The sequence below is a fragment of the Cavia porcellus genome, unplaced genomic scaffold (assembly GCF_034190915.1).
Source record: "Cavia porcellus strain 051 isolate PalLab524CR breed Dunkin Hartley unplaced genomic scaffold, mCavPor4.1 scaffold_31, whole genome shotgun sequence".
In the NCBI taxonomy this organism is placed as follows: Eukaryota; Metazoa; Chordata; class Mammalia; order Rodentia; family Caviidae; genus Cavia; species Cavia porcellus.
In genome coordinates this window covers 27214914-27227265 of record NW_026947514.1, presented here as the reverse complement: position 1 = coordinate 27227265, position 12352 = coordinate 27214914, and the positions used below count along the sequence as shown (strand labels likewise).

Here is a 12352-nt window from a genome sequence, read left to right as displayed (position 1 = left end):
ATTTTAGGGGTTTGTTTTTTTTATTTTTTTGATCCCAGGGATAGCAATCATGACCTAGCAGGCCCTTATGCCGCTGAGCTAAATTTCTGATTAGTTTAGGTTTTTTTGAGGCAGGGTCTTACTATGTAGCACAGGCTGGCTTCAGACTCATGGTGATCCTCCTTCCTCAGCCTCCCGAGTGTTAGAATTACAGGCAAGTGGGGCTGCAGATTTAGTTCAGCGGCATGAGCACCTGCCTTGCAAGCAGGGAGTCGTGAGTTCGATCCCTGGTACCGAAAAAAACAAAACAAAACAAAAAAAGAATTACAGGCAAGCATCATCAGTTCCATCTGATTTTGTTTTGAGAGGTCTCTCTCTGTAATCTAGGTTGGCCTTGAACTCACCATGTAGCCCAGGCTGGCTTTGAAGTCAGGGCAATCCTCCTGCTTCAGCCCCCTGTTAGGATCGCAGGCCTGAGCCACCAACTTGGCATCTGTTGCCTGACTTCTTCACGATAGTCACTCTTTCTGGAGTGCAAGGGAATCTGAGTGCTATTTGAATTTGCATCTTTCTTTTCTTTTTTTTTGTCTTTTTTTTATTGGTACCAGGGATCGAACTCAGGACTGCACACTTGCAAGGCAGGTGCTTATGTTGCTGAGCTAAATCCACAGCCCGAATTTGCATTTTTCTGATGGCCAGATATGTTGAACATTTTTCATGCATTTATTGGTCAAGTGTCTCACTTCAGCTGCCCATTTTTTGTTTGAGTCTGTTATTTTGGGGGCCAGATTCTTAATTTCCTTTTTATTAGTATGTTTGTAGTACATAATGTTTACATTCCTTGTTGGGAAATGGTCCATGTACACAATACCTCTTAAACTTTTTTCATCCCCTTTCCATTCCTTCCCTCCCTTTCCCTTGTGGCTTGTATATGAGGTCCCCACAAAGCCTCATGTGGTCGTGGGGGGCTTTTAGGAGGTGGCTGGATCTAGGGTGCGTGATGCTGGCATTCAGGGTTGTGGTACTGAATTAGTCTACTGACTGGCTTAGCACCCTTCTGTAGACAACGGAAGGCGAACGCTGTTTGTGGGCCACACCATGAAAAATGTGGGCGGCCTAAAAGGGACAGAAGGGAGAGGCAGGCTGCTGCTGCTGCTGTTTCCTGCTGCATTGTTTCTCCGGCCTGCCTTCCACCAACCGTTTCTCCTCTTTGATGCTGCCCTGCCAAGCACCCTGCCTGGAGCCAGCTGCCTGTGGACTGAAACCTCTATAAACTATTAGCCAAAATAAACCTTTCCTTGTTTAACTTTGGGCACTGGGTACTTTGTCTCAGCAATAAGAAAGTAATTAAGACGCCCCTTCATCCCGCTCTAGATCTCTGTCCCCTTTTTTGTGTGATATTTGCAAGATATATTTGTTACATTCCTTTTGAGCAGTTGGTACATGCATTAAAGCATCCTAACTTTTTTCTTTCCCCTTTCCTCCTCTCCCTCCTGCCTTGCTCCCATTCCAGAATGCCTTCTCCTTTGAGAAAGATCTACTTCCTATTAGCTATCATTTATTCTTCATTTATATTTGGTCTTCTTGAGGCAGGTTTCATTATATGGTTCAGGCTGGCCTTGAACTTACTTTTTTTTAATTTATACCAGGGATCAAACTCACAACCTTGTGCTTGTCAGGCAGGCACTTATGCCGCTGACCTAAATCCCCAGCCCTCGAACTCACTTTGTAGCTCAGGATGGCCTCAAACTCATGGCAACCCTCCTGCCTCAGCATCCCAAGTGCTGGGATTACAAGTGTGTGTCACTGTGCCCAGCTTTATTCATATTTTAATTTCTCATATAAAATTACACTGTATTTAAACTTATGTGTCTGATTTATTTCACTTAACATTATCATTTCAAGATGCATTCATTTTCCTAAAAATGACTCAAGCTTATCTTTAACGCATAGTAGTACTCCATTGAATGTAAATATCCCATTCCTTTATCTATGCATCTGCTGATGGACATACAGGTTGTTTGCAAGATTTAGCTTTTGTGAATTGTGCTGCCAAAAATATGGATATGCATTTATTAATGTAATATGACATCTTTAACTCTTTCAGAAAGACGTCTAAAGGGGAATAGCTCAAACAGAATTTCTAGTTTCAGTGTTTTGAAGACTCTCCAAAGTAGTGGCATGGTTTACATTCCTACCAACACTATGGAGAATTCTTCCCCTCAACCTCCACCCTCACCAGCATTTGTTGTTACCTATTTTTTTTGTTTTCTTTTGGTGCTGGGAATCAAACCAGGTGTACCACCAAGCTACATCCTCAGTCCTGATGTTATCTGATTTCTTGACAATAACCATTCTATATAACTGCATGTATATTTGTGTAAGATAGATGACCATATTACTGAGTTTTGTTGGATCATTGAACAGAACTGTTTGCAGTCTCACTGTCTGAATGTCCACTTTGTATGCTTTGATTTTGTAACTTGAACAGCTATTTCTAAGATGACAATATATAATCCGTTAGCTAATGATTTCCTACTGTTTATTTCTTCTGAGATTCTGTTTAACTTGTACCCTTTTTCTGTTTTTTTTTTTCTCCTTAAATAAAATTAAAAAAAAAAACAAAAGAAAATGACCAATCTTTCTGGAGTAATTGTTGCTTGAATTTGTACTTTCTGATGACCAGAGATGTTGAACATTTTTTCATGTATTTACTGGCTAATTGTACCTCTTTCTATGAGAAGCATCTGTTCATTTCAGTTGTCCATTTTTTATTGCATTTTTTATTGGGGGAATAAAAGTTTTTTTGAGCTCTGTATATGTCTAGATATTAGTCCTCTGAGGAATAGCTGGCAGAATTTTTTCCCATGCGGTAGGTTGTCTCCTCATTCTGTTGGTTGCTTCCTTTGCTGTGCAGAAGCTTTGTAATTTTACATGCTACCATTTGCTGATTCTTGGTTTTCTCTTGTGCAAATGGGTTCTGTTGAGAAAGCCCTTGCCTATTTTACTTTCCAGCAGATTAAGTATTTCTATTTTGGTTATTTAGCTCTTTGATCCATTTTGATTTTAGTTCAGTTCATGGTGAGAGATAGGGTCCTAGATTCAATCTTCTGCATGTGGATAGCCGATCTTCCTAGCACTGTTTGTTAAACAGGCTTTCTTTCATCGTGTTTTTGGCCTAAAGTCTGTTTCTGACTTTTAAATACATGTATATGATTCATTTTTATGTTTCAACTTTGCCTCCTTGCTAAAACACATGTGTTACTTCTATTACGTTTAGTTCCAGGAGGTCTGTAAATAAGAGCCACTTTTCTTTTTCTTTTTTTGGTTTACGAAATCAAATTCATGACCTTGCACTTTGCCAGGCAGGCGCTGTGCCACTGAGCTAAATTCCCAGCCCAAGAGTACTTTTCTACTGTGTGCTTTTTTTTCCTTGCGTTATTGCAATGGTTAGGACTTTGCCTACGTTGAAAAGGTGTAATTAAAGTAGCTACTTTTGCCTTGTACTTGACTTTCAGAAAAAGCAAACTTATACATGTTATGATTTTTTTAAATGTATAATTTTATAGTTGCCCTGTATCAAGATGAAGTTCTATTGTTTTCTGAGTTTAATGTGAATAAACCTTGCATTTGATCACCTGACTTGCATCAAGATATGATATGTTTTTTCCTTTTTAGATTGTTAATATATTAAATTGATTGATTTTCAAATACTGAACCTCTTTACATTCCAGGTTTAAATTTCCCTTTGTTATTATGTATTTTTCTTTCTTTATGGTTTTGTTTTTGTTTTTTGTGTACTGGGGATTGAACTCACGTGGACCTTACGCTTGCCAGGCAGGTGCTTGTGTCACAGAGCTAAACCTCCAGCCCTGAATTTTTGATTTAGTAATTTGTTGCCGATTTTGATTCATGCTGGTAGTTTTCTTGTTCTTTGATTTTTTAATACATACTATATTAAACTGTATTTTTGGAAGGCTGTCTCTTGTAACATAGGGTTTAAAAATGTGTGGTGGCAGACCAGGTGTGGTGGCAGGCACCTGTAATCCCAGCACTCAGGAGGCTGAGGCAGGAATTGCTATGAGTTTGAGGCAAGCCTGGGCTACACAGTGAGTTCAAGGCCAGCCTGAACATCATAGTGAAACTCTGTCTGGAAAAGGCAAAAACAAACAAACAAATCCAACCCAACCAACCACAGAAACAAAACAGTGTGCTTAAAGATCCCACTTTTTTTTTTTTCTATCTTAAGGAGACAAAGATTTTCTATTTCCCACACTTCAGGTACTGAGAGGCACGGATTTAAATTTTTTTTTTTTTTTGTCTTTTTCGTTTTTTTATCGGTACCAGGCATTGAACTCACGACTGCACACTTGCAAGGCAGGTGCTTATGCCGCTAAGCTAAATCCCCAGCCCCACGGATTTAAATTTGAACTCTTCCTTAACTGCGTAAAATCTACAGGTCCATTTTCCAATCTGTAAAATGGAGATGAGTGTCTCTCATTGACCAGTATTAGATGAAGCAATTCACAAGCAACACCGAACAAACCCTAAGCGTTAAGCAAACGGGAACTCTCATTACATTATATGCACCACATTTCCAAGCCTCTGTAGGTGGGCAGGTCTGCCCAAATCGAAGTACTTCATCTTTGCTCACAGATTAGCTTCTACTTAGAATCTCCTTGTGGGTAGGAAGTCCCCTCACTCCTGATTCCTTTGTCTTCTATTGTGAGCTAGGTCGTGGGAATACAAATGCAAAAGATAGCCTCAAGGAGTTCAATCTGCTAGAAAGAAGGGCACAAGCATTATCTGGCAATGTAACGGTACCAAATTCGAGTTTCTGCCCGAGGCCCCGGGGGCTGCAGACGCTGCAGTCAGAGGTCTGAGTCTGGCGGGCTGGCGGACTGCAGCTGCAGGGCCAGAAACGGGGGCGGCAACTTCTCCGGCGTAACCTCGGTTAGAAGCGAGGAAGCGTAGAGACTTGCTGTGCTGTTTCCATAGCGACAATCCCAGCTTCCCCGCTGTAGCCCGGCGAGTCACCCGTGTTAAGAGTCGGCGGGGGCCAGCAGAGGTCACTTCCGTTCGTCCTTCAGAGGCGCGTGGACGCTCGATTGGAACCTAAGGACCCGAGCCCCAGGTCTCTGATTGGTCCAGGCAGACAGAGGGGACGAACCTGCTCCTGCTCAAACTGGAATTTTTTTCGCGGAGCGGAAGTAAACCTTTCCTGCCCCGGAAGTACAACACTGCGGTCGTCCAGGTGTGCGTTCCGCGGGACTGGAGTTTGCTGTCAAGATGCCGGGAGCTTCGGCGAAAGGCTTGGAATTGTCCGAGACGATCGAAAGCTTTGTGGAGACCCTGAAGCGGGGTGGCGGGCAGCGTAGCTCCGAGCACATGGCTCGGGAGACCCTAGGGTTGCTGCGCCGGATCATCACCGACCGCCGCTGGAGTAATGCTGGTGAGGAAAAACCAGCTGCATTCGCTTCCCCGTCCTCTTTTCATTCCCGACCCCGAGGCTAAAAATTGCCCAAGACTTGTCGCGCACTGTTCTCGCTCACCTCTCTGTCTGGTTTTAGGGGAGCTGATGGAGTTGATTCGCAGAGAGGGCAAGAGGATGATGGCCGCACAGCCCTCGGAGACCACCGTGGGAAACATGGTGCGGAGAGTGCTCAAGATCATCCGCGAAGAGTATGGCAGGTCTGGTTCATGACTTGCGCTCCGGATTAGACCCAGGGACACTTTTTGCATGTTCTTTGTCCATGCTTGGACCCTCTGATGTTGCTGAGTAACTTCTGTTACTTATCTAACCACAGTTCTTCCCCGCCTCACTCTTCGGTCCTGTCGCCCCCATAGACTACATGGACGCAGTGACGAGAGCGATCAGCAGGAGTCCCTGCACAAACTCTTGACCTCCGGAGGCCTGAGCGAGGATTTCAGCTTACATTATGCTCAGCTTCAGTCCAACATCATTGAGGCGATTAATGAGTTGCTGGTAGAGCTGGGTAAGAGATCTGATTGCTAGGTTGGTCAGGTTGCGGGCAGATGAGGAAACAGAAGCCCCCAGAAGTTGTTTTTCAGCAGAGTTGGGAATAATCACCAGTCCTCTGGTAACTAGCAGTTTGTCCTCCTTTCTGATTAGGTATGGGTGGAGCAGCTAGCAGGACTAAAGTAACCTCTCCTTACAGACCCAGCCCTTGATCACAGCTCATTTTCATGGTAGAGAAAACGAAATCTTAAAACCACATTTGACAGAGCCTCCTTCACTAGCCTTGTTAATTTTTATACACACATATATGTTACCTTCATCCTCGTCTGTGTGACCCAAGACACCTGCAGATACTCATTACAGTTGGAGTTCCCCGGGATGAAGAAGCTACATTCTATCTGTGCCCAGTACTGCAGATTCCAAACGCCTCAACTTCTCTTCTCTCACATCGAGGTATTGTGGCCAATTTGGAGGAAGAGTTGTTTTAGGTGGAATCTCTGTTTAGCCCAATCAGCACTTTAGGCTTCCCAAGATTGCTGTTTGTTTCCTGAATTCATTGTCTTCAGGAACCATAAGAAGAAGCTGGTAGAGTGGCAGGGAGGTAGTTGATGAGCAGGGTTGCTGATGCACAAGGGGTGTAGAATGAGAACTTGAGAAGCAGAAGATCTCAGAGCATGGAGCGTTTAAGAAACTGTGATATTTCACCTTAAGCTTATTATCTCTGTGGTACTAGGATCTGCCAGGGAGACAGTACATACATGTGAAGGGCAGACATCCCTTTCCATGCTATTGTCCCATCTCTATAGCTTGGCAGCTTCATATTTTCCTTGCAAAACTGTTCTTGCAGAAGGCACGACAGAGAACATTGCTGCCCAGGCTCTGGAGCACATCCACTCCAACGAGGTGATCATGACCATTGGGTTTTCAAGAACAGTAGAGGCTTTCCTTAAAGAGGCTGCTCGAAAGAGGAAGTTCCATGTTATTGTGGCAGAGTGTGCACCTTTCTGCCAGGTATGGGGACTGCTGGAGTTGTTAAGAAAAATAAAAAATGAAAAGGGAGAAAGGTAGATGGATGGAGTCTATGCCAGTTTTGAATTGATAGGGAAGACATTGAGATATTAGAAAGATACACCTTTAAGGGAATTGTCAAGTTGTTCATTCGGCAGCATCTTAAAGCTCACTGGTTTAAGAAAGATGGATGAACTGCAGGGGCTAAGAGAAATCTTGGTTCTTTTAGGAATCAAAATAGAGGAGATATTACCTTGAGGATGACTACTGCTTGTTCTGATCTCACTCGATCCTTAATTAAATAATAGTCTCAACAAAGAACTATGTAAGGATGCAGGATGTTGTAAAATAATGAGCCAGAATTTATCTTGTTAGCTATGCTTGATTATGCAAGCAAGTTGTATTTCCAGTTTTGTGGCCGCTGTAGTGCTGCTGTGAAGTAATATGTATTTATTAGCTTCCCCTGGGCTTCGCTGTAGCTCACCAGAAAATACTGATTCCAGCCAGGAAAACGAATTCTGTGTTGGAAATTGTGTACTAGACATGTCTGTGTCACAGAATTCCCCAGATTCATTTTTATTTGAAAGCTCTTTTCACTGTCTGTCACTTTCTGTCCCAGCAACAGCCTTTCTCTCCTGTTGCAGGGTCATGAAATGGCTGTCAATTTGTCCAAAGCCGGAATTGAGACCACTGTCATGACTGATGCTGCTATTTTTGCTGTCATGTCTAGAGTCAACAAGGTAGGTATTTGTGCAGTTAAATGTGTTAAATTCATGAAGATTATACTGAAAGAAACCCTTATTTTTATTGAAACTACACACGTAGGCTTTTAAAATGTGTTACCACATTTTCCCCCTTACACTTATCACTGTGCCTCTCTGTTTAGAGGAATAGGCTGTTTAGAGTTGGAGCCAAGCCAAGTTTCAGAGGTTAGACATGAATCAAAGAGCTTGGCCATGGTAAGTGGTAAATGAAAGCGGCTCTTGGCTGCTCAGGAGGAACTGCTTAGAACTTTCCAGACAGCGTGAAGTGCAGTTGGAACTCAGTCCCGTGCTACTGGCATTCTTCCCTTGGGAAGGCAAGAGTTCGTAGTACTGAGTGTAGGATCCCACTCCTGGTCCGTGACCCCTTGGGATGCTCAGGTGGAGGGCTGAGCATTCTGCCTTTTGGAGGCAGCAGCCCTTACCCCTCAGATGGCTCACATTTTTCTTTGTGTCCCAAAGGTGATCATTGGCACGAAGACCATCCTGGCCAATGGCGCCCTGAGAGCTGTGACAGGAACTCACACCCTGGCACTGGCCGCGAAACACCATTCCACCCCACTCATTGTCTGTGCGCCCATGTTCAAGCTTTCCCCACAGGTGGGTTGGTGGTCTGTCCCTGCCTGGGAGGCAGCAGAGCAGGAAGCAAGGTCAGGACGGGATGGGGTAGGGCAAGGCCCTGCGGGGACAGTTGCCAGCACCCTTATTGCCCTGGCCATTTTCTGAAAATGCTGAACAGGTTTAAACTAGGATCACAGAACCAGTTTTTCATGTCTTGTCCTAGAGCCTGTCCTTTGTAGTCAAAATACTATCGGTTGCTAAGTGAAGGCTTGTTTCATAGGCAATAGAAGCTATTTACATTGAAAACAACCTATTTATAGGCTTGCGTATTTTTTAATTAAGGTGAAATTCATGTAACATACAATTAGTCATTTTAAAATGTACAATTTAGTGGTATTTAGTACATCCCCTGCATGTGTAACCACCACTTTCTAGCTTCAAAACTTGTCATCCCAGAAAAATACCCTGTACCCATTAAGTAATGACTCCCCAGTCCCGTCTCCCTGTCTCATAGTTACGGTAAAGCTGCTTTCTAGGTCTGTGGATTGGCCAATTTGGGGTGTTTTAATATAAAGGAATCATACGTGACTTTTTGTGTCTTTTTAGTGGTGTATTTTCAGGATTCATCCATATTGTAACAGGCTCAGAATTTCTTTTCAAGTTTTAATAATAGTCCACTGTATGTGTACACCAGAATTTATCCATTCTTTTGTAGATAGACATTTGGAGGGGCTGGGGATTTAGCTCATCGGCATAAGCACCTGCCTTGCAAGCAGGCAGTTGTGAGTTAGATTCCCAGTACCGATAAAAAGAAAAAAAAAAACACATTTGGGTAGATTCTACCTTTTGGTTTTTATGAATAATGCTCTAAGCATTTGTGTATAGATTTTCTGTGTGAATGTAGATTTTGAATTCTCTTGAGTATCTAGACGTGGAATTTTTGTGTAATCTGTTTTTTTTTTTTTTCTAGTTCCCCAATGAAGAAGATTCATTTCACAAGTTCGTGGCTCCTGAAGAAGTCCTCCCTTTTACAGAAGGTGTTGTGTGTGTGTGTGTGTGTGTGTGTGTGTGTGTGTGTGTTGTCTTCTGTTTTGGTTTTCAGTAGAATTAACTGCTGTCAGGTTGTGTTTGTTTTTAAATCATACTTCTCGTGAGGACAGTTAGCGTTAGCAACTTCCAGCTGTTCTAGTGGTTGGGAAGCTGTGGTAGGCCGTGTAAACTTGCTTTGAGACTTGTGTGTGTTAACCAAGTTGTTGGAGGCCTGTGGGGAGTTGGGTCACCCAGTACTGACTGGGTGTGGCTTCGTACATTGTTTAAAAAATAGGCCACAACCAAGAAGGACGAGAAGGACCCGCTTTCAGTTGCTGTAGGGAGTTGTGTTGATGAGTTGGCTACCAAAGGAAGCAGGCTTTGAAATATTACTACTTGTAAAGCTTGGTATAGCTTGGATATCCTTGTGTTGGGGTCTTTTTCCTCTGCTCCTGCCTCCTCAGCAGTCAAGCTGGCTTCTCAGTGAGTACCCACTGTGTCTAGGCACGGCAATAGGACAGGGAACGGAGTGGCTAGCCCTGCTCCCACAGAGCTTGCATTGTGTTGCAGGTAGCAGACAAGATGTCCATTGTGGGGGTTTTAGGAAAAAACAAGTAAGAGTGATGTGACAGAAAGCGGCTGGTTACTACCTAGGAATGACAGGGGCCCCTTATGGGAGGACACTGCAGCTGAGTCCTGAGTGAACAGACCCACCATGTGACGATTGGGAATGTGTTTGCCAGGCACTGGTGCAAAGGTGTGACACGGGTACATGCCCTGCCAGTTGGAGAAGATGGCCACATGGCCGGAGAGTAACAAGCATGGAGGAGAGTCCTGTTAATTATAATTAGGGTGGTGATACAGTGGGGCCAGTATCAAGTTGTGGTGTCAAGTTTAAAGGTTGCAGCCTCAAGTTTGCATTTTATTCAAAGGGCTGTGCAGAGGCACTGCAGGCTCATGGTCTGGAGTCTTCTCTTCTAGTCTGTGTTCTGCCCCAGCTTTCCTTCCTGGGTTGCAAATACGCCTGCGTTATTGAACCAGCTCCACGTGCTACTGAGTAACTATAGAGGATCCTCAGCTTTTATCTTTAGCGCGTGTGTCGTTGCCTTTCAGGAGATATCCTGGAAAAGGTCAGCGTTCACTGCCCAGTGTTTGACTACGTCCCGCCAGAACTCATCACCCTGTTTATCTCCAACATCGGTGGGAATGCACCTTCCTACATCTACCGCCTGATGAGTGAGCTGTACCATCCTGACGATCACGTCCTGTGACCTTCGTTTGTGCTGAGCAGGAAGTGCTCAGGCAGACAGAGCTGGAGGAGACTCAGTGCTGCCGCTGCGGGGTCCTCCCTGCGGCGGACAGCGTCAGCCCGAGAAAGCTGGATACCATTTCCGGGCGTCTCGGTCATCCCATCACAAGGCTCCCATCCATGACTGTTTCTTGCCTTTTGGGGCTTACCAGAGCAGCAGGGCCGAACCTATTGATTTTGGAGCCTCTTGGTGACCTGGCCATGTCTGTTTCAGGAACTTCAACTTTCTGGTTCACTGGTGTGGTAAGCATAACACTGACTACCTTGCTGGGATGTGGATTTTTACGAAGAAGTGGCTCCCACACCTTTCCTACGCTGTGCCAATAAAAGCTACTGCAAAGTTCCTGAGTTTATTTATTGTCCTCAGCTCCCACTGAACTGGAGTAGCAGCAGCAGCAGAACCCTTTTTGGGTTTTCTTGAGGGAAAAGTATAAAACATAGACGTGCAAATGAAAGTATTTCGTTTCCTTTTATAGTTTACTGAAATTATTCACAACTTTTTAGAGTCACCTCAGGGGGTGTTTCTGAGACTGAGATCATAGAACGACACCCTCTGATCTTGGAGGTGCCCTCATTTCCTGTTAACAGTATTATAAACTGGTATAATGTTCTAAAAGGTAATTTGGAACCTATCCTAGAATTATTTGTACCAGCACACAAAGAAATATACAGGAATGTTCAGTGTAGTACTTATAATGTCATGGTCTAAGCATTTAGCAATAAAGGAAAGTTTAAGTGTGACATCTACACTCTGGAACATTATGTGTACAAGTGTAATAGGGGCTTCAAAAGAAAGGTGTGTGGGGAGTCTGGATTGGAAACATTTTGGCTGGCTACCCAGCATTTCACTGAAGTGAGTTACTAGTATTTTTAATTCTGAAGACTATATATTTTAAGAATGCAGATTTAAGGGCCGGGGATTTAGCCCAGTGGCACAAGCACCTGCCTGGCAAGCTCTAGGTTGAGTTCAATCCCCGGTACCAAAAAAAAAGGGTGCATATTTTTTGACTTTTCTTTAAAACTCAGATTTGTTAATTCCTGTTCCACATTTCCAAATGGCAAGAGTTAGGTACAGTTGGTTAGCACCTGATTGCATTAGATGAAAAATCTCTAGAAAATTAACTTGTAAATGCTGTCTGCTTATACCTTGTAGGCAGTTTCACTGTCACCCTTTAAAGAATGGGAGGGGGGAATATAGCCCAGCAGCACAGCACGTGCCTGGCAAGTGCAAGGTCCTGAGTTCAGTTCCCAGTTACCACCCCCCATACAAGAAGTACTGCAAATGATAAACATCTGGAATCACATCAACTTAAAAAGCTTTTGGCTAGGTGTATAACTCAGTGGCACAAGTGCCTGCCTGGCAAGTGCAAGATCTGAAGCTTGATTCCCGGTGTCCCCACCCACCCCCCCCAAAAGGGCCAGGGATATAGCTCAGCAGCATAGTGCCTGCCTGGCAAGCATGAGGCCGTGAGTTCAATTTGATTACGAAAAAAAAAAAAAATAGGATAAAGCTAGTTGTGGTGGTATGTACCTATAATCCCAGCACTCTGGGAGGCTGAAGGAGGATTGCAGGTTTGAGTTCACTCTGAGCAATTTAGCAACTTAGCCAGTTGTCTCAAACCAAGTATTTTTTTTTTAAATTGCTGGTGATGTATCTTAGTGTAAAGGCCTGGGGTTCAATCTCCAAATCTCCAATACCAGAAGGAAAAAAAAAAGGAAGGTGGG

General features: G+C 43.8%; 1 protein-coding gene across 1 annotated transcript; it reads left to right on the top strand.

The window, feature by feature from the left end:
• Positions 1–5186: 5186 nt before the first annotated feature.
• Positions 5187–10970, top strand: Eif2b2 (eukaryotic translation initiation factor 2B subunit beta). The gene is made up of 8 exons (XM_003472422.4): positions 5187–5431; positions 5550–5670; positions 5827–5975; positions 6807–6970; positions 7612–7707; positions 8191–8328; positions 9260–9326; positions 10432–10970. The coding sequence occupies exons 1-8, from the start codon at positions 5269–5271 to the stop codon at positions 10587–10589; spliced, it is 1056 nt and encodes a 351-aa protein (XP_003472470.1). The 5' UTR covers positions 5187–5268; the 3' UTR covers positions 10590–10970.
• The last annotated feature ends 1382 nt before the right edge of the window (positions 10971–12352 follow it).